We start from the raw sequence: 21640 nt of genomic DNA on the forward strand, positions 1-21640 counted from the left end.
GATTGAGATTTTGAATTCCTCTATATCTCTTTGACTCTGCTTCATGCGATCTATTTCTTTCCTGTATTGCTCATTCAAGGAATCCGTCATTTTTCGAATCTCCTCTATTTTTTTTATCAGTGTCTTCTTTAGAAGCATTTATTAATTCTTTTACTGCAGTGTTTTTTTCAGATTGGGTTTCCTCCCTATATTTCTTTTTTTTTTTGGTGGAACCGGGGATTGAACTCAGGCCCTTGCGCTTGCCAGGGAAGCGCTTATTCCACTGAGCCATCTCCCCGGCCCCTCCTCCCTATATTTCTGTAGTTGATGTTTTACTTCAGATGCTATGAGTTCCAAGAATTCTTTTCTTATTTCAGAAAATTCCCCTCTGAGTTGCTTATTTACTATCGACATTATTAATTCATACATTTGAGCTGAGCTAGTGTCTTCTGCACTTGTTCTGGGTGGGCCTTGAGTTTCCTCCATATGTTTCTGCATTTGATTCTGTACTGCAGATGTTATTAATTCAGCGATTTCTTTTTTCATTTCCAGTCTGAGTTCCTGTATAACTTTCTGCAGTTGTTTCTTTATTTCAGAAGCCATTGATTCATTGATTTCAGCTGTGTGCTTCCCAATTTGTTCTGTGTTAGTGTCCTCTGCACTTGTTATGGGTGGGCTTGGGTTCTGAGATTGCATTTTGCTTCTTCTTGTTGTCATTTTGTGTAGTGCTCTCTTCTGACCTTTGTTGTAGATCTTTGGTGCAGTTATAACCTTAGCACCTACTGAAGTTCAGGTGCAGATCTACAAAGTTTGGATTTATCCACTTGTGCCTGGCTTGGGTCTGGCTGCTGTGCTCAGTTCCTTCATGTTGCTGCCCTTGGGGATGAACCTGTTGTGCCCCTCTGGCAAGATGTTCTTCTCCTGGACTAGCTGCATGGTTCTGTTCCCTACACTCTCTGCAGGGATTGCAGCTGCAGGGTTTCTCCCAAGGCCTGTATGCCAGGCATGAGCTGAGTCTGAAGGGGAGAAGGTGGAGTAGTTAGGAGAGGCAGCTCTCCCACACACTCACTGGGCCTGGTCTAGGACTAGATCTGGGGTTTCCCGGAACGCGACAGAAATTCCTACTCTGTGGGCAGGGGGGAGGTTACTACGGAGTGGGGAAGGTGTCCCAAGGGGGTGAAGGAGGGTCTTGCCCACTCTGCACCTGGGCTGGGACCCTTAGGTCCCGCCAGCACTGGGCAGTGGGAAGCTCACCCACACACTCACTGGGCCTGGGCTAGGACTGGATCTGGGGGTCCCTAGAACGCGGCAGAAATTCCTACTCGGCAGGTGGGGTGGGGGAGGTGCTGCGGAGTTTTGGGGGGCCATCCCAAGGGAGTGAACGAGGGTCTCACCCATGCTGCACCTGGGCTGGGACCGGTAGGCCCCACCGGCGCAGGATAGCGGGAAGCTCTCCCACACCCATCCTGACCTTGTGGCCAGGCCTGACTGCAAGAGCAGCTGGAGTTTGAGCTAGTAAAAAAGAGGAGCTGCCCAGAGTAGACAGAAAGTTATCATCTTGGAAGGAGTGAGAGAATTCTTTTCTAAGTGATCCTTTTGAAGGAGATGGCAGTAAAACAAAAATTACTCACAGTTTACTAAGTGTCCCTGAGGATCCTTTTCTCTTAAATGCCCACTTTTTCTTTTTCGTTTTCTTTTTTTCGGTGGAACCGGGGATTGAACTCAGGCCCTTGCACTTGCCAGGCAAGCAATTATTCTACTGAGCTATCTCCCCGGCCCCTGCCCACTTTTTCTAGTCTGTTGCATTCCAGGGACAACAACTGAGTGTTAGTGTAGCTTTCCAGAGCAGGGTCAGTTAGCCTGAGAACTGCTGGTGTCCTCATGTGGCTGTGGACAGGTTGAAAGAGGTTGTGGTAGAGCTTGAAGGCTTCCACCTAGGACCCACAGGCTGGTGTTCAGGTGTTGCCCTGTGTCTCTCAGAAGCTGGGTCCTGATACATTGAGGAACCCGAGCCTCTCAGCTTGGTCCTTGGTTCTTTGTGCCTGTGGTCAGAGAATTTGGTCAAAAGACATAGGCCATGTGGACAGAGAGGCAGAATTTACTGTAAAGTAAATGACCAAAAGTGTTACTGCAGGCATCTGCCCTGAGGGTGGATTTGGGTATATTTTAATGTACACAGAATTACTCCTGGGGTTCAGAGAAGTAGGATGACGAGGCTTGTCAACCTTTTACAGACTGGTTACTTTGGAATTGCAAAATGGCTTCCTGTCCTTTTCGATGGTCGTTGTCTCCTTGGGGGCTTTAATTCTTTAAGGAATTTAAGAAGGAACATTTGTGAAAGACAAGTTCTAAATTTAAACCAGGCTTTTTTCCTGTAAGCGGCCTTCGGTGACCTGTGAAAATGTTTCGCTACTTTCTTGACCCAGAAAACCCCACAAAATCATGCAAATCAAGAGGCTCAAATCTTCGCATTCACTTTAAGAACACGCGTGAAACTGCCCAGGCCATCAAGGGTATGCATATCCGAAAGGCCACCAAGTAACTCAAGGATGTCACATTAAAGAAGCAATGTGTACCATTCCGGCGTTACAGTGGTGGAATTGGCAGGTGTGCCCAGGCCAAACAGTGGGGCTGGACACAGGGTTGGTGGCCCAAAAAGAGTGCTGAATTTTTGCTGCACATGCTTAAAAATGCAGAGAGTAATGCTGAACTTAAGGGTTTAGATGTAGATTCTCTGGTTATTGAACACATCCAGGTGAACAAAGCACCCAGGATGTGCCGCCATACTTACAGAGCTCATGGCCGGATTAATCCATACATGAGGGGCTGGTGAGATGGCTCAGTGGCCTAAAGCACCTACTTAGATCAAGCAAAGCACAGGGACCGCGGTTCAATCCCCAGCACCACATGCCAGCCAGCCCCGCCCCCTGGTGGGCTGAGCTGGCCACACACACACAAAATAAATAAATAAATAAAATAAAAATAAATAAATATTAAAAAAAAAAATCCATACATGAGCTCCCCCTGCCATACTGAGATGATCCTTACTGAAAAGGAACAAATTGTTCCCAAACCAGAAGAGGAAGTTGCACAGAAAAAAAAGATATCCCAGAAGAAACTGAAGAAACAAAAACTTACGGCACGGGAATAAATTAAGCATAAAATAAATGCAAATAAAATTAAAAATAAATAAATAAATTTAAACCAGGTCCCAGCCTGAGTCAGGAGGGCCTTAGAAGGACAGCTCCTTTCCTGCTGTGGTTAGGCTGTAGGACTCCGCTGCCAGGGATGCAAACATGTTCTACCTTGTTCTAGAGTTAGAAGGCCAGCCAGGTGGCCAGGTGTCAGAAGGAGGCGCGGGATGTGTGACCTTGGTATATCTTGTGCTCTGTGGGCTGCTTTGCTTGTTGCTGAGACCTAACAAATACTACAAATGTGTTTAATTGAGATCTGTCTTTTTTTAATGGGGGTGAGGGGATGTTTGAGACAGGATCTCACTATGTGGTGCAGGCTGGTCGTGCTCTCCCTCTGTAGCCCCAGCTGACCTCAAACTCAAGGCGATCTTCCTGCCTCAGCTTCCTGAGTGCTGGAATTCAGTTAACTGTGTGCTCCTTTGGACACGCCACCCTCCTGTCGCAGTCCATCCTTGTTGGTGTCAGCGTTGTTGTGCAGGACTCTTCTGATCTCACTGGGCCTTGGTGTGCCCATTTGTGCATCTTGGCCTTTTGTGAGCAGCCCAGACCACAGCAGGCACAGGCCTGGCTTCCCGTCAGTCAGCTGGCAGTACCCTGAGTGGAAGTCCCGAATTCCAAGCTGACTCTGCTTTCTCTTGGACGGCTGCAGTGTTAATTTCTGTGCAGGAGGTCCTTTCCAGGAGCTGAAGAGCGAGATTACCTGGCTCACTTTGCTTTTTTTCCAGGCTATTTGAGAAACGGCAGTTGTCAGGATGCTGAGGACCGTGGCAGGCGGCGCAGTGCGGACGCTGGCCGGCAGCAGCTGGCCCTCTGGCCTGCCCTCTGTGCTGCCCGTCCCATCACGAAGTGCCTCTCCTTCGCAGAGCCCTGCAGAGGCCCATTTCCATTCGGCCTCCTCCTCAGAAGCTGGCTGTCCCCGGGTCTTGATTACAGGTTGGTTTCTCCCATTTTCTTTCCCATCTGTGGCTTGAGTGCCACTTTCCTTGTTCTTCCCGAGTGACTGCCTTTGGTTCTGAACTTGTGACGTGCGCCCAGAATCTCCCCAGGCTGGCTGGGCCACGCGGCTTCCAGGCTGGACTTGGCATCTGTGGCGGGTGTGAGCAAGCCCTCTGCCCTGCTCCGTGAGGTGCACCGAGCTGCTGCCTAGCCCTTATTCATTCACAGAGGCCTCTCCCACTGTCCGCTTTCCCTAGAACAGTGCAGAGCCCAGATCTGCCCTCTTCACTTGGTTTCCCTGACTGGATGCTTACTGTTATCTGGAGGGACCTGGGAATCTGGGGCCAGACTGTTCAGATGAGGAGCAGCCAGGGAGTAGAGGCCCAGCGACGGGAGGGAAGGGTGCACTCGTTCCAGGCCATTAGTGCAGCACAGTGTGTTTGGAATAGAGATGCTAGGTGAGTGCCCGCGCAGCGAATATGTCACTGGAGTTTGTCCCTGTGGAGCGGTCACCAGGTGGCCTCCCAGATGCGCCTTTGGTTCTTGTGTTGCCACTTACTTGCAGAGCACTTCCTGCCAGAGCCAGCCGCTGCTCATGGATGGACAGGTTTTATTTCCTCCTGCTCTGCCTGGTTTCTTCTTTGGCTTTGCCTCACTGACCTCGCTCCTTCCAACTCCACCAGGACATTCCCAGGACGCCTGGGGCACAGTCCCATGGGAACAGATGCCCATGGAAATCTTGCCACATGACATTCGCAGCCCTCCTCCCCCGGTGTGCTCCCTGCCATCCGGGACATCTTTAAGTTCCACTTTGGAAGCTGCACCATCCCTCTCACGCTTCCTGGGTGGGTCCTCAGTCCTGGAGCCTCTGCCCTTTTCTCAGATGACTTCCCTCGCTTTCTCCCCCTGTGCCCTCATATCCCAGCCCATGGTAGATGGAGTATTCTAGGGGTCCCTTCTGAGGTTCTTCTGTGCTGCATTAGGACCTGAGGAGGTTCCTGAAGCTGAGATGAGGCGCTTACCCCACCCTGCCAGTAGAGCAGGTTTAGCAAGTTCGCAGGCTCTCCAGATGTCTTTCAGGAAAAAGAATTTTTAGGATGTTAGTGAGAGGCTCACAAGGGAAGGGATTTCCAAGGAAATTGAAAGGTGTGCACGCAAAAGAAATAAAGGACATCTGTGCTTCTTTAGAGAAGTTACAAACCCTGGAAAAGATGGCCCGTGCTCCAGAAGGGTAGTGGCCTATTTTACAGGTATGAGCCTGCTTTTTTTTCCTTTTCCTTAGGTAAGTAACATTCTTTGGCTCCTCTCAACCTGTTTGCTTATCTTGGCAGCAGGGTCCTACTCTTTACTTTCATCAAGCCAGCTCACGGCCTTTCGGGGCTCCCGGGAGTTTTGGGTGTGCTGGGTCTGGAGAAGAAGGAGCCTACATTTAACGGAGGGCAGCACTACGGCATTGCCTTGGGTGACTTGGGCCTGGAGGATGCAATCTTCTAACAAGTACAGTGTTGTAGTTACAGTTTCCTGCTCTCCTTTGCGCTTATCTTGCATTTCTCCTCCTACCTCAAGACAATCTGCAGGTGGGGGGCCAATCCCCGGGCCTGCTGTGCTAGCCCCACCCCCAGGGTTTGCTGAGACAACAGCTGAGACTGGGTGTGGTGGCCCGCGCCTGTAATCCCAGCTCTTGGGAGGCTGTAAACAGGCAGATCACTACCAGTTTGATCTAGTAGTGAGACCCTGAACACCCTGTAGACCCTTCCCTAAAATACAAAACAAAAAAAGGACTATCTGCATTTGGTGCTGAACCTTCTGGCACCTGCGCCAGGCCAGTCATGAAGGCCAAGGCTGAGTTCTGGACGTGTGTCCAGCATCCTATTCTGTTCATTTCTTGTGTCCCTGCTTCCCCTTGTCGTCTGCCTGGGTTCCCTCAGGCTGTAGGGTGTCTGTCTCAGAAGTGTGGGTCACTTGCATGGGCCTCTGTCCTAGTTGTCTGGGGGGTCGTTCTGTGCTCTCAGGGCAGTGCTGTTGGCTGAGAAGCGCTAGTCGGTCCCAGACCCCCAGCCCAGGCCGAGACCCTGTCTAGTCACCCTGCCATGAGGAAAGAGCCCTGTTCATTATTATGTTCTGCAAGTGATGGACGTAGCTAGATTTGGAATAAAGCTTCATTTTTTCCTCTTTCTCCAGGTGGTCTTGGCCAGCTGGGACTGGGCCTTGCTAGCCTTTTGAGGTAAGAACTTTAAGAGTTTGAACTTGAAGTCTGCGCTCCTGTGTGCAGCTCCCTTTGTCTGACACCACGTAGCCCCGTTGTTCTCGCTCCTCTAGCCCCTTGTCACTTGTAAGAAATCGCATCTCAGTGCCTGCTGAAAGCACACTTTGTTTTATCTCCTACAGCTGCCACAGCCCTGTAGCTCAGTCCCTCTGCCCAGTCCCTGGTGCTCGCTCCTTGCTAACCAGTAAAGTGAGAGTCTGTCCGTCTCTGTCCTCCCCTCCCTGCATCACTAGACTTGTTGTTTAGGGCAAAGAGAAGAGATAGGAAAAAGTAGGATGACAGTGAAGAGAGAGGGATTAAAACCATCACAATACTGGGAGCAACTGGCGACAGAGCAGACACAGAAGAGAGCCTGCAGGAGGGGCCCTGAGCACAGGGGCCTGAGGGGCTTGCAGTAGAACCTGATGAGGGAGAAAGAGTGGAGGCTGACCGGAAGTCACGCTTCCTGTTTAGCAGGATTGCTTTTAGAGGGCCTGTCCCACCCTCAGTGTGACCATCTTGTCCATTCTGTCTTTCCATTTAGGAAACGATATGGGAAGGACAATGTGATACTGTCGGACATAAAGAAACCCCCCAGTCACGTCTTCTGTAGTGGTGAGCAGCCCCTGTCCCTGGCTGTTGTCTATTCTTGGTTCTCAAAGTAAAGTAAAGAATTAACAGGGCACTTGCTGGTTAGCTCAGTTGTTTAAGCACCTGCATGGGCAAACCCAGTCAGGCACCAGGCATGGGGACCGTGGTTCAATTCCCAGCTCCACATGCCACACCAGACGCTCCCTTTTGGCATCTTGAGCCAGCCAAAAAAAAAAAAAAAAATCTTCCTCAGCTTTTAAGAGCCAGCCAAATAGCTCAGCAGACAAAAGCACCTGCTTAGGCAGGTGCAGGGGCCGGGACCCCGGGTTTGATTCCCCCAGCCTGCCATACCCGACCCAGGGCACACTGAGACAATTGAGACAGGGCGTGGTGGCATGTGCCTGTAATACCAGCACTTGGGAGGCTGTAAACAGGAGAATCACTATGAGTCCAATCTTCGTAGTGAGACCCTTAACACCCTGTAGACCCTTCCCTAGATATGGGGGGGGGGGAGCAGCCTATGCCCATGACTCTGTGTGCAGTGGTTCGTAACCAGGCTTAAAGAGGAAGTTACTGTATAAAATTATCTTCTACTTTTTGATGCTGCAGCTGTTCAAGTGATACAAAAACAGGAGTGCTCTATGCAACTTGAACTTAAATTTGGAGTAATATTTTTCATATTATTTGCAATGATATCTTGGAAATAAAAGTCTTTGCTTCCTGCCTATTTTCAAGTTTTAGTTCAGGCTTAGAACACAAAGATATAAAGCTGTATAAGATTTATTAAAAAAAAAAAAAAGAACACAAAAATCAAGGTCTGTGATGAGGCAGAGGAAATTTTAAAACTTGTAGAAATGAGTCATGGCATTACAATGTGGAATGAATTACTTTTTTTTTGGTGGTACCAGGGATCAAACTCAGGACCTTGCACTTGCCAGGTGGAATGAATTACTTTTAGGCTGCTGTGCACACACAAGATCTCAGATTCCCTGGGTGAAGCTTTCTGCAGCCTCAAAAACATCTTTAAGTCTAGCGTGGTCACACAGATCTGTAATCGAAGCGCTCTGAGAGGCTGAGGCAGGAAGATCAGAACTTTGAGCTCAGCCTGGGTGATTAGCAACTTCTCAAGATCCTGTCTCAAAATAATAAATTTAAAAAATGGGCTATTGATATAGCTCAGTGGAAAGGCTCCAGGTACAATCTCAGCACTGAAAATGTGACAATGTCTCTTGGCTCGTCCCAGTTTGGAGCCAGCCTTTTGCTGTCTGCCCTGAGGAGGGCAACAACTTGCCGTCCATGGGAAGTTGGCATTGAGCACAGCTGTCTGAATCTCTAGTGTAATTCAGTGTGGGGAACTCACAACCTATGGCCCTTCTGCACCAAGGCGCGTTTTTACCGAGCCCCGCCTCCGTTCTTAAATCTGCACCTTCCAGCGGCAAGGTGACTGCACGTGCTTCTCTTGAGCCTTGTTTCCTCCTCAGTGAACTGGAGGCACACAAGAGGCTGAGCCCGTGGCCTGGCACTGTCCCTTGCCTGGGAGGTGGCTGTGGCCTGTGATTGCAACATGAAACTGCAGGTCCAGTGATGACCTTTAGCTCCGTGAGCCCCAGCCTGTTGGCTTCTGCAGTGTCCTTGTCTTTCTCGCAGGCCCCTTTGTGTACGCCAACATTTTAGACCCCCAGAACCTCCGTGAGGTTGTGGTGAACCACCGCATCACCTGGATGCTGCACTACAGCGCTCTGCTCAGCGCCGTGGGCGAGGCAAACATGCCCCTGGCCAGAGCCGTGAACATCACTGGTGAGGACAGCGTCTGGTTCCAGCGAGGGGATCGCTTCTTCCAGCTGTTGGCGGGGAGAGATCCTTCTGGGCCGTGAGAATGTCTGTTCCTTTCAGGACTGCACAATATTCTGGACCTTGCAGAAGAATACAATCTGCGACTGTTTATTCCCAGCACTATTGGGGCTTTTGGATCTACCTCTCCCCGGAACCGAACCCCTGATCTCTGCGTCCAGAGACCCAGGACCATCTATGGGGTGTCCAAGGTCCATGCGGAGCTCATGGGGGAAGTAAGTGTCCCTTCTGAGGCTGGCACACACAGGTGCGAGTGATTTCCAGGTCCTTTTCCCTGGGACCCCAAGGGCCTTCTGCGCATGCGGTCTCCTGCTGCTGCAGCCCAGCCTCTGGCATGTGTCCATACCTTATCCGTACCTTACTGTGTTTGCCAAGTGGCAGGTGCCAGTCGCCTTGGTTGCTGCATGTCCTCTGAGCTGCTCTGTTGTTCCGGGCTCCGGGTAGTGGTTTTTACTCATGGTAACCTGGCAGCTTTCTATGGAAAATCCCAGCATCCTTCTGGGTTGTGCTACCTCTGTGTCTCGTGATGCTCTCTCCAGTACAATTTACTTGGTGACCTGTGGCAGCCGTCGTTCTCCGATCTTTGCCTTCCTCACCCCTCTGTGTTACCCCAGAGCAGCTCCTTGCTGAGGGTGGATTCAGCTGTTATTCACGGTGACAGTCTCATCAAGATGGTGATTCTTTGAAGAGAAAGACTTAAGAGTGTTACTGAAGGTTAATGGAAGGTCTGAAGTTTCATTTTCTTTAGGAAGATTTCAATGAAACTGCTTCCAAAGATAGTTCAGAAGCTTGGTTTGGTGGGGTACACCTTTTGGCCCTGAGCTCTGGGAGGCTGAGGCAGGACGATTGGGAGTTGGAGCTCAGTCTGGGCAACTTAGCAACTTAGTGAGACCTTGTTGCAAAAGAACGGAAATGAGGGCTGAGGGTGCAGCTCAGGGCCAAGGCCCTGGGTTCAGCCCGAGCCCCTCTAGAGTGAGAGGAGGCGCTTCACAAGAAAGCTGTTACTGCTTTGCTTGATTCATCAAATTAAGAGATTCTTTTCTTTTTTGAGTTAAGTTTTCTTGCTCTCCTAGTATTACAATTACCGCTCTGGACTAGACTTCCGGTGCCTGAGGTACCCTGGAGTCATTTCCGCTGACTCCCAACCTGGAGGAGGAACAACAGGTGAGCCTCGTCTCTTGAGTTTGAGTGGCCCTGACGGGCTCTTACTCTCCCAGGAGGCTGCTTCGAGGGTGGATCTGCTGTCTTTCCCCAGTGCATCTCTGTGTCCTCTCTGGATGTGGCTGTAGGCGCCCCTCATACCCATCCACTTGGCCCTGCTCGGGGTGCATGCTGCTGTTGTCCGTCAGCCACTGCCATGCTAGAGTCACATGAGATACTCAGAACGAGGGTATTAAAATGCAGGAGGACCCCCAAGCATAGCTTCTGTCTTCAAGTCCAGCCTTTGTCTTAATCCAGAGAAAGCTCACTTAAATGGAACGGTGCACTTTGTGTTTGAGAGGGGCTTCTGTGGTACCTCTGTGGCACTCCTGTGGGGTGCAGTCAGCAACCTTCACACTGCGTTTGTCTCCTCTCGGGGTCCTGACATGCAGTAGAAAAGACGCTTGGCAGAGTCTGAGGGATTTTAAAGATTTTTGGTTTTAATCCCTTTAAAAGCTTCTGCCTATACACAGAGCTTCCCCAAGTGTGGCTCAGAACTCTGTGTCTTTGCCTCTCTTCTGTGGGTCTTGGAGGTACAACCACTTTCATATCAGGACGGGGACATTATTAGGCGCCCACCACGCCCCTCCATCCCCAACACTGAGACTCACTCAAGATGCAGGAAGGTGGTTCTCACCATTTTCTTTTCCCCATAAAATATACATGTTAATACAATTTATTTTGTGTCATTTTTGAATGTGGTACCACTTTTCTAAAGCCTTGGTTCACTGTGTAAGGCAGAGTGAATCTAACTTGCAGCGGTTGTCAGAGGGACCCTGCCTCATCCTGGGCGCTCCTTTGAACTGTTGCAAGGAAACCAGTTGGGATTCTCTTTCAGACTATGCCATTCAGATTTTCCATGATGCCGTGAAGACTGGCAAGTTCGAGTGCAACCTGAGAGCCAGCACCAGGCTCCCGATGATGTATGTGGACGATTGTCTCCGGGCCACCCTGGAGTTCATGGAGGCCCCGGCTGAGTCCCTCTCCATGCGAACCTACAACATCACTGCCATGAGCTTCACCCCAGAGGAGCTGGCTCAGGAGATTGCCAAGCACGTGCCTGAGTTCCACATCTCCTACCACGTGGACCCTGCCCGGCAGGCCATAGGTGGGTGCCCCTTGGCTGTGTACCCCAGGGCCAGGCATCCTCCAGCCCAGCCCTGCCCCCCAGGACACATACTAGGAGTTGGGGTGCACACGGCTTTCCCTCCGGGCTGCCATCGCTGTGGAATTAGCTGTCTTTGAGCTTGTGAGCTGGGGCTAGGCTCGGGGAATTGCTGTCGAGTAGGTGAGGCAGTTCCATTCTAAATACACAGATCCGGGTATTGCATCCTTTCATAGTTTAAGTGTAAAACAAAGAAAAAACCCAGCTGCTGTGGGATTTCCTTTACTGTAACTGCTTTGTGCTCTTCTGGGTGGAGGGTTCCTACCTTCAGAATTGTCTGGGGTTTGCAGTGGGAACGTCACAACAGTCGTGTCTAATCTGGTCCCTTGAGGAGGCCCCTGAGTGGGACATGGTCGTTCTCCCCCTCTAAGGAGCTGCCCTCTTAGGTAACTTGTGCCATCACAGGCATACAAAACGCCCTGGACCTTTTGCTGCTCCAGGGCCTGCAGCCGAGCCACCTTTGTCTCTCCCCAGCTGACAGCTGGCCCATGAGCTTGGACGACAGCATGGCTCGCAAGGACTGGGGGTGGAAGCACGACTTTGATCTACCCGAGTTGGTGACGACTATGCTGAACTTGCTCGGTTGCGACACAAGAGTTGCCCAAGCCAACTGAAGGCATCGGAGGAGCAGCTTCCGGGTCCTCCCCGGCCACAAGGGACAGTGGTCGGTCAGGAGCCCAGGGAGCTGGTGCTCTTTGGAATGGAGCAGAGAGCGGGCAGGGTGCCTCGAGGATGGTGTTAGTTTTCAAAACTTTGTGAGTTAGGTGTGGGGACTTCATGCATAGTCTTTGCTGTGTGCCTAACCTGGTCCAAACACCCATGCCATGGAGGGAAGATCATCAGGGCATAATCATGATGAGTGACCCTTTCTGGAAAGATGAAAGTGTGTGACATTTGTGCTTACCTTACATATCAGCTGAAGGTTCCTTAATCTCTTGACTACAGACAAAAGGTTACATTTTAAAGGTTCTGAAGGTGTATGTAGTATCCTTCACTGTCTATCAGAACACAAAAATGTTCGAACGTGTTAATCCTATTTGCAGCATGTTCAAGAGATTGTAGTCAAGCGCTTATCCTACTGAGCCATCTCCCCGGCCCCAAGAGATTGTAATGCTGCTTCAAAAATTATGATCTCTCCTGTACGTTTCTATTGTTTTTGTTTGTTGAGATAGGTTCTCCCTATGTAGTTGAGATTTGAACTCACTGGCCTTGAACTCATGGCGATGCCCCTGCCTCAGCCTCCTGAGAGCTGGAATTACAGTCATGCAGTACCACGCCAGCTCCCTGTGTGAAGTATCCAGGGAGATGCGAAGGTGCTGTAGCTAATGAAGGGAGGCTTTCTCTTCCTGAGACTTCCTTCCTCTCAGGGCACTAAGTCATGTCCACCAGGACTGTGACTCCCTGACTGGCGATGTCAGGACCCCAGGGAGCTCATTTTACATGTGGAGGTTGGAGCTGTACCCCTCAGCTGGACTCGGAAGGTGGGAGACTCCATCAGAGCCCACCGGTCTAGACTGATTCTGAGTACTGCTTTCTGAAGAGCGCTTTCCTGTTGCAGCCTTGCTCACTTCTCAGACCCAGTGTGCCCCAGAGGAGCTGCTCCAAGCCTTTCAGTGTGACTGCTGTGCAGACACTCAAGGCACTGCTCAGCTCCCTCCATGAGCCACCAGCCAGGGAGCTTGCTCCCCAGGTCAGCGTGGCTATGTGTGGTATTGGCTATGGATTAAAAAATGTTTGTACTATGTGCCAACAATAATTAAATTGTAACTCATTTGGAACTTGGAACGCAGTGAATTTTTTGCAGGCACAAGTGGGTTTAAAAATCTATCTGACTTAACTGGAGAACTTTCGGTCGTTCATTGCATTAGCTGGACACCCTTAATCACAGCCTCCCTCAAAGAAAGTCTCAGGATGTGAGCCAAGTGGAGACACATTTCTACCAGGGTATAGCACAGGATTAGGGTCCACCTGCCAGTGGAGACCTTGTTCTCAACAGGAAGCTCCTGCAGCTGGTCTTCGCCGGCTGCATTTGTGCCAGCATTCTGGCTCTGAGCGCTGACTGGCGTCTCCCGCGGAGGCAGGAGAACAGGGCCCGGCAAAGCTGGCTGGGAGGTGGCTGCGGCCTGTTCATGAAGGAGTACCAGGCCACATGCTCACCAGTTCCCAATGTCCCGCCTATGGCCTTCTGAGAGCTTAAACAGTTTCATGTAGGGCGGCCTTGCCCTGATATCGGCCCGAGGAGTGGGAGACGAAAGCAGGCAGTCTGAGCTCTCGGCTGCCCTGTTTCACAGTAGCCCCCCTCACACTGCAGGGCGTAATTATTTTGCTTCGCTTTCCTTGGCCAACATGTGCTGTGCAGAACATATTTCTTCTCCTACCTTAACTAAGTGTAAAACCGTGCTACCGTTTGTGCCTGTGTTGGCCAGTTGTTTGTTCAGGATAGACAGATGCTAGAAGCCACCGCTAAGAGCAGACTTGAGCACCCCAAACCCTACACCATCAGGCTTGGCTCGCGGCATCCCAGGGCTGCTGCTGCAGTGGGTTGCACCAAACCTTTCCAAACCCCACAGACCAGTTGCAGAGCTCCAGAACCATGTGATCAGGTAGCCATGGCAGTGACCCCACTCTCAATATCAAAGTCTGCCTTAATTTCTTTGTCACTGAGATGGCCACAACTGTAAGGAAGAAGTTTCAGCTCAGTTGGTGCAGGTTGTGGTCTACAGTGCTGGCTCCAAGGTGGGGTGGGGCATGGGGCAGGAAGCCGTGCGCTGGACCGAGGGAGAACAGGTGCACAGAGTGTCACACCCCGTGATCCACTCCCGAAAACCCCCCTTGGGAGCACATAGTCTGTGGAGGAAATCTAGTTATAAACTGTAACAGTAGGCTTTGGGATTAAAACACAGCTGCGCGTGTGGTGCCCGCCTCTGCTCCTCCTGAGCAAGTGCAGTCTCCAGTGTGGAGATTCGTTCTGCCACAGTGCTTCTGTGTGGATTGCTGGAGCATGGCTGGGCCCTGCCACAAGGTCTGGTATATAGAATGACAAATGGGTGGGTGTGGCTGCTTCCTCTGCCACCACTAGTACCAGGTGGTGCTCAGCTGTTTCTTCTGTGGTACTCGGTTGAACGAAGGGCCTCTCCCTGAGGATCCTGGCCTTCTTTACTTTGAGGCAAGGTCCTGCTAGATCACTGATGGCTCCAGCTAGCCTTACATTTAACGTCTTTATCCATCGGGGTGCTGGGATTATAGGCATGGGCAGTCATGCTTGGGGTTTTCTTTGGCTTTCCTTCTCCACCTCCTTCTCCTCTATGCCCTCCTCTCCCTCCTAAAAGGTTGAGTCTTGCCACGTTACCCAGGCTAACCTTACACTCCTAGCTCAGTCTCCAGGGGCTGGGCTGAGTGGCGTATGCCACTGCGCACAGCTGCTGATAGAGTTTTGCAGTTCACATGAGTACAGATCACTAGTTTGTATTGAGTGTTGAGAGCCGTGGAAGCTAGGAAATGGGTCAATAGTGTGTGTGTGTGTGTGTGTGTGTGTGTGTGTGTGTGTGTAGGTGGAAATAGGCCTCAGTGCCTGAAGCAAACAAGCTGCCTCAGTCCTGAGGTAAACAGCCTGTCCGGTTAAGGTCAGCCATTAATCACTAGGCAACCTTGTGCAATGTGTTACTCACTTTGCAAAGGTATAAATAAAAGTCGGTTTTGTTGTGGGCTTGTGTTCCTCTCACCTAGCAGGCAGACCAGCGACCACCTAGCCCAGCTTTTGTCTTGTCTATCTTTTCGTGTTCCTGCTGCTGTTCTCCCTGGGTAGAACCAATCCAACAGAGACCAACGGATCCCTGCAATTGAGGGCCTGAATGTCTTAAAAACTCATACTTTTTAATTGAATCTTAGCACTCTGGGAGGCTGAGGCAGAAGGATTGGAAGTTCAAGGTCAGCCTAAGCAACGTAGTGACTTGACACCCTGTTGGAAATAAAAATTATAAAGAAGGCCGGGGGTGTAGCTCAGTACAAAGACCAGGAGGTCCGTCCCCAGCACCACTCCCTGAAACTAGTTTCTATTTGGAATTCAAACAATTTATAAGGTAAAATAAAAATCATCTTCTTCCCTGAATCCAGTTGACAACTGGAGTTAACAATACGACGTGCTTCCTGATGTTCTCTCCTACACTTGTACAGTTTAGGATGAAAAAGTCCAGCCTTTTCTTTCTTTTTCACTGTGCAGGTGAGCTTCGGCAGCACCGCTTCGTTTTTGGAAGGTGCACTCATTTGCAATCTAATATAGTAGTTGCTTTCAAACATTCTTTAGTCTCCACAGCTGGGTTAAAAGTAACTTTAAAATGTTTTAATATATGCAACTTAAAATTAGCTACATCATCCCATGAATGGAATATTGCAATTAGTCACCTTAGAAACATACAATTAATGGATCAGAGCACATGAATGCTTACATAAACATTTGTATTCCAGACATTAATTTGTGACGACATGCTCTTCTGCTGTCAATACTTTCCAGTATATGTTTACCACAATATTATTAATATTTTGATTTGCATTTTAAAAATGTTTTAGAAATACTAGAGCCAGGCGTGGTGTTGCACATCTGTAACTCCAGCCCTGGGGAGGCTGAGGCAGGAGGATCGTTGCGAGTTCAAGATTAGCCTGGTCTACAAAGTGAGCTCAAGGCCAGCCTGACCCACACAATGAGACCTTGTCTCAAAAAAGCCAAAAAAAAAAAAAAAGAAAGTTTTAGAAATATAAACTTCAGGGGCCCGGGAGATGGCTCAGTAGAATAAGCGCTTCCCTGGCAAGCTCAAGGGCCTGAGTTCAATCCCTGGTTCCGCCAAAAAATAAAAAAAATGAACTTCACCCATGAGAAGGGTAATCCTGTGTTAATATCACATTAAGGTGAATTAGTCATTTTTGAAATAGAATGATGTCATATCGGTCTTTACAGCTTTTGGATCCTGGATGCCTGACTGTAAGGTGGCTGAATGAGACAGCCTTTTGCCTACCAATGTGAAAATCTCCAAAAAACTCACCCAATTTAAATGTAACTTTTAAGATAGATCTTTCTTTCTTTCTTTTTTTTTGTAGGTAGGGAATCCACTGTAATAAGACCTCTCCTCTTTTAATTTGTTGGCATCAGATCTGTTGTCCCAGCAAGAAGAAAGAAAGTGACTAAGAGATTTTGAGGGGCTGGTGAGATGGCTCTGTGGTCTAAAGCATGTACTTAGAACAGGCTTAGCAAAGCACAGGGACTGTGGTTCAATCCCCCAGCACCACATGCCAGCCAGCCCCGCCCCCTGGTGGGCTGAGCTGGCCACACACACACACAATAAATAAATAAATAAATAAATAAATAAATATTTAAAAAAAAAAGAGAGAGATTTTTATACCGGGAGTGAGGTCATTGCTGTGACTGCTTGAACACGCAGTTCAGGTGTCTTTGGAATTGGCTTGGAGTTTGGAAAGTGGGGAAAAGCCAGCTGGAAAAGCAGCCCTACAGCACTGTGATTCAAGCTTGACGTGCGGTTCTGGTTAGACTTTCAGACCAGAATCCTGGTGCAAAATGCAGATAGGAAGGACCAGGCGCAGGAAGTTTCAGTTGGGAAGGACTCTAGTGGCAGTTGCTCCCTTTGGAAGCAAGGCCCAAGCAGTGTGCTCTTTCATAGGGGCAGCTTGCAAAATGGGACTTAATTCCCCAGGATTCAGCTTACGATGACGCTCAGCCATCCAAGCACTCAGAGGCCACTGCAGCCACAAGATACCAGAGGGCTTGTGTGCGCGTGTGCTGATAGAAGGCCTTGATTTCAGCCACATGATACTGGTTTTACAGGCATGTGCAATGCAAGAACTGGGATCAGAGAGACTGGTGCCTAGATTTCAGAAGGCAGCCTGGGAGACCAGGCAGTGCATGCCTGGAAGGGCAGGGTATGAACCTGGAAGTGTGATGCTAAAAGGGCAGTGGAGACCCCAAAAGGTGGGAGAAGCCAGGAACAGGTTCATCTGAAGGAAGCTGCCAGGGATGAGCAAAGCTAGCCCCAAAGAGAAGCCACTAGGGCTGCGACCGCTGGCAGTGCTGCCAGGACAGGGCTGCCCAAGCCGTTCGGAGTTTACGTCTCCCATGGGTGCTGGACGTAGACTTTCAGGACGGAATGCTTACCTTGCTGCATTTTGGTCTTGTTTTGATTTCTTTATCCCTTTTGGAATAGGAATGTTTACCTGATGGCTTTGTGTGTTGGAGACATTTAATTTTTACAGGTATTCACAGCTAAGAATTTGCCTTGAACCTGAGAGGAAACTGGACTTTTTAGTAATGCTGAAACCATTAGGACTTCAGCAGCTCTTAGAGAGGGACTAAATGGGGGCTGGGGAGATGGCTTAGTGGAATAAGTGCTTCCCTGGCAAGCACAAAAGCCTGAGTTCAATCCCCAGTTCCGCAAAAAAAAAAAAAAAAAAGGGACTAAATGATTTTATATGAAGGGATGCATGTGAGTCTTTTGGGGGCCAGGGCAGAATGTTATGATTTATAGCTAGATGTCCCCCCACATTCTAATATGCTTATAGACTATAGTCTACTTCCTGGTTTCCTTTGATAAACCAGTATCAGAATACCTTGATCCAAAATATTTTTCTTAAACTCATTCATCACATTCACGTCAAGGCAGGACTTGCTTGCTTGCCTTGCTGAGGAGTATATAATAGCAAAAGGGTAGATTTCCGTTCTCTGACAGGTAGAACTTCATGTTGGAACATTTTGAAAGTTCTTGTCAAATCAAATTGTTGCTTTTGGAAGAAAAGCTCAAACATTTACTAAATATCTACCATATGCTTTGAAACTAATTTTGCAATGTTTACTAACTTCTGGAAATGGACTTCTGTGCTGCCATATTTATTCAGTTTGAAACAGATGGGTGTCTGAGGGGAGAAATAAAGGATTTTAAAGAATCTTTCTGTTTTATTAAAGATCAAAAGCTTTCCCTGTTAATACTGAATTTTGGCATGTCATAGTCTGAAAATTCATACTTCCCTCGAAATATTCTTATGCTATAATCATTGATCTTTATTTTATATTTTAATACTTTTCATCAGTGCTGCTTCTTTGTGAACAACTTTTTTCAGAGAATTTTGAGAAAATCCAGTGACTTCATAATTTAAAAACCTATGGGAGCCAGACAGCTAGCTCAGCAGATTAAAGCATTTAGGCAGAGCTCAGTGGCCGGGGTTCAATCCCCAGCATGCTGTGCCGGCCCAGGGCATGCTGAGATAGAGATTGAGATTGGGCATGGTGGCTCACTCCTGTAATCCCAGTACTAGGGAGGCTGAAAACAGGAGGATCACTACAAGTCTGAGCTGCCTAGTGAGACCCTGTACCAAATACATTTTTAAATCTATTTTTTTTACATTTATTTATTTATTGTGTGTGTGTGTGTGTGTGGCCAGCTCAGCCCACCAGGGGGCGGGGCGGGCTGGCATGTGGAGCTGGGGGATTGAACCGCGGTCCCTGCGCTTTGCTTAGCTTGTTCCAAGTAGGTGCTTTAGACCACTGAGCCATCTCGCCAGCCCCGCAAATACATTTTTAAAAATGCATATTTAAAACCGCCTTTCCTTCGCTGTGTGCCACGTATATTTCTGTCTCCAGAGAAGGTAACGCATCTGTAATCTTATGAAATCCTAATGTTGTGGAACATTTTTATTGATGTTTAACGTTAACACGGTCCATAAATCTTATAGACTGATGCATTTTACAGATACTTGAATTCATGTAGCTACTGCCTGGATCAATGATTTTTAATTGTTGTTTTTCTAGAAATAGGGTTGACCTTTCCAAACTCCTTATCAAAATTTTTTTCTTCTTAGAGTTTATTCATAGATTGATTTGTGGATTTTTTTTTATCAAATGTGACCTTGGTGAATCATGATAACTCTTTCCAGTTTTTCTACCTTTTGTACTTTATCTCGTATTTTAGCATCAGATAGGACCTGTATGACATGGGATGACGGTGATGAACATGAGCACGTGTGCTGGCTTCCACCGTGGAGGAAGGTTGCAGTGTGTCACCTTTCAGTGTCGTGTTTGCTCTCGGTCTGTTGTAGCTGGGCTTTTCTAGATCAACGGGGTCCCTGCTGCTTTTGATTTGCTGTAAAAGTCAATTTGCTCCACATGGATAAACAGATTTAATATAATTCCTGTTAACATTCTAGCAAGATATTTTGTAGGTAAAGATAAGATTATTCTAAAATCACATGTAAAGGTAAAAAAAAAAAAAAAAACTAGAATAGCTGAAACAGTTTTGAAAAAGTAGACAAAATGAGAGGAATTAGCCTATCTGATTCCAAGGCTTCCCGTACAGCTGTGTGATCAGTACTGTTTGGTAATGGCAGAAGGACGCTCACTTCGATCAGTGAACAGAATGGTGATCTCAGGAAGAACTCACTTCTATTATTGAATCTTTATTTATTTATTTATTTTTTTGGTACTGGGGATAAAACCCAGGGCCTCCTGCCTGTTAGGCACATGCTCTACCAGTGAGCTGCGCCCTCAACACCCAAATCATTTTGATAAGAGGTGATAAAACAATTCAGTGCAGAGAAGAGAGCTCGTCCAGCAAGCAGCTCCAGGAACAAGCTGATATCCACAGATCGCAGTCTGAACCTTGGCCTACATCTCCTACTTTATACAAAATTTAGCTCATAAGATAGAAAACATAAATCTAGAAAACTTTTAGAAAACAATAGGGGAGATAGCTCAGTAGCATAAGTGCCTGCTTGGCAAGCATAAGGTCCTGAGGTCAGTCTCCATTACCAAAAAAAAAAAAAAAAAATCTTCAAAATTTAGGATTAGGCAAAGAGTTCTTAGATTTGATGCCAAAAGTGTAATCTCTGAAAACAAAACCAAACTGCTAAGTTGGACCACATCCAAGTTAAAAACTTTTACTTCACAAATGACTCTGCTAGGATTAAAAGATAGCTACTGGCCTGGGAGAAAATATTTGCAAACCTCCTATCTGACAATTCATGTGTGTTAAATGATGAAATCTCAAAGTCAACAGTACAAAAACAACTCATTTAGGAAGTGGACCAGGATGGAGAAGATGCTGCTGTGGCCTAGCCGGGGCAGAAACTCAGCTCCCCTGGCGTTGGCTGAACTCGGACGCTCAACAGCCTGGTACGTGATCTTTTCCTGTGGTGGTCAGTAGCAGTGCGGTGGTTATGATCTGAACATTTTGTGCGTGAGGAGCTTGCTTCCTTCCACATTTGTCGATTACACAGACCGGGCTGCGGCTGGGGTTCTTTCCTTTCCTTCTGTGTCTGTTGTCAGCTTTCCCACACCTGTTCTGGAACACGGGGGATGCGGCCCTGTTCTGCTTCAGATTTTTCCTTGCTCCTGCACCTTCTTCGTAAAGGGAGACAGGCCTCCTTTTAGAGTCTTCATCACATATCCCAGCACTTTTAGTTGTTCTTAGAGAGAAGAAAAGAGTCAGTCTACCCTTTCCCTTTTGAAAACCAGAATGCTTTTTATTTCATTTTTTTTTTTTTTTCTATATTTTGTGTTGCTGAGGCTCAAACCCGGGACCTTGCATACACTAGACCAGCACAGTACCACTAGCAATAGCACCAGCCTCTACCTTTTTTTTTTTTTTTCTGGAACCGGGATTGAACTCAGGCCCTTGTACTTGCTAGGCAAGCCCTTATTCTACCGAGCCATCTCCCCAGCCTCTCTATCTTTTGAAAGTTAGTAATCCATGCTCTCCCACCACCTCTCCAGGCGACATGTGTTAGCATATAACTGAAAATGATATGACAGGAAAAACTCGGCTATTGTTGGGTCCATTAAAAACACACTTAAATAGGTTAAAATAAGGCAAATAGGTTAAAAGTAAAAAAGGAGAGATGCACACCAAACTTAGAATAAAACAGGAATCAGCAAGGTTGGTATATAGGACCAACATACAAATGGTCATTTCTGTATGCTAGCAATGGACACCCAAAAGTGAAATTTATATTATAATGGCATCCCAATAGATAAAAGAAATTGCACTCGGTAAAACCATTTTTTATAGAAATCTCAAAAACAACGTAGGCGTGGAGAGGGACTTCCAGAACCTGCTAACGAGAATCCATAGTAAAACAAATCAAGGCCAAACAACTACGGCTAGCATCAGTTTTCTCCTTAAAGTCAGGTAGGAGAGGAGGGTTCCACCTTTGCCCCTTCTGTTCCACCCTCTACCGGAAGTTCTAGGGCAGTAAACCATGAAAAGGTAATAGAAGACATCCTGGTTGGAAAGGAAGGAGTACCCTCACCTGTGTTAGTAGGCATAAAACTGGAATGTGTCAAAAAATTACTAGAAGTAAAAACTGATTTTAGTGGGGTTGCAGGACAGAGGTGGAGCAGCTCTTTGCAGATTGCCCCGCTGCTCCTCTTACCTTCTCTCACATGCTCTGGACTGAGAAGTGAAGTCTGTGAGTCGAGGTCCTGCT

General features: G+C 48.0%; 1 protein-coding gene across 4 annotated transcripts in view; it reads left to right on the top strand.

Moving 5' to 3' along the window:
• Positions 1-12216, top strand: part of LOC101592907 (L-threonine 3-dehydrogenase, mitochondrial) — a 23250-nt gene extending 11034 nt beyond the window's left edge. For 3 of the 4 annotated variants that reach the window (XM_004630758.2, XM_023714666.1, XM_023714667.1), the window contains exons 2-9: positions 3899-4106; positions 6291-6333; positions 6899-6969; positions 8593-8742; positions 8839-9011; positions 9870-9960; positions 10835-11104; positions 11636-12216. In XM_004630758.2, the coding sequence (XP_004630815.1) occupies positions 3926-4106; positions 6291-6333; positions 6899-6969; positions 8593-8742; positions 8839-9011; positions 9870-9960; positions 10835-11104; positions 11636-11775 (1119 nt within the window). In that variant the 5' untranslated portion in view covers positions 3899-3925 and the 3' untranslated portion in view covers positions 11776-12216. The remainder of the gene's footprint in view (positions 1-3898; positions 4107-6290; positions 6334-6898; positions 6970-8592; positions 8743-8838; positions 9012-9869; positions 9961-10834; positions 11105-11635) is intronic. The other variant, XM_023714668.1, reaches the window with a different exon arrangement.
• The last annotated feature ends 9424 nt before the right edge of the window (positions 12217-21640 follow it).

Source organism: Octodon degus, unplaced genomic scaffold (assembly GCF_000260255.1).
Source record: "Octodon degus isolate 3935 unplaced genomic scaffold, OctDeg1.0 scaffold00036, whole genome shotgun sequence".
In the NCBI taxonomy this organism is placed as follows: domain Eukaryota; kingdom Metazoa; phylum Chordata; class Mammalia; order Rodentia; family Octodontidae; genus Octodon; species Octodon degus.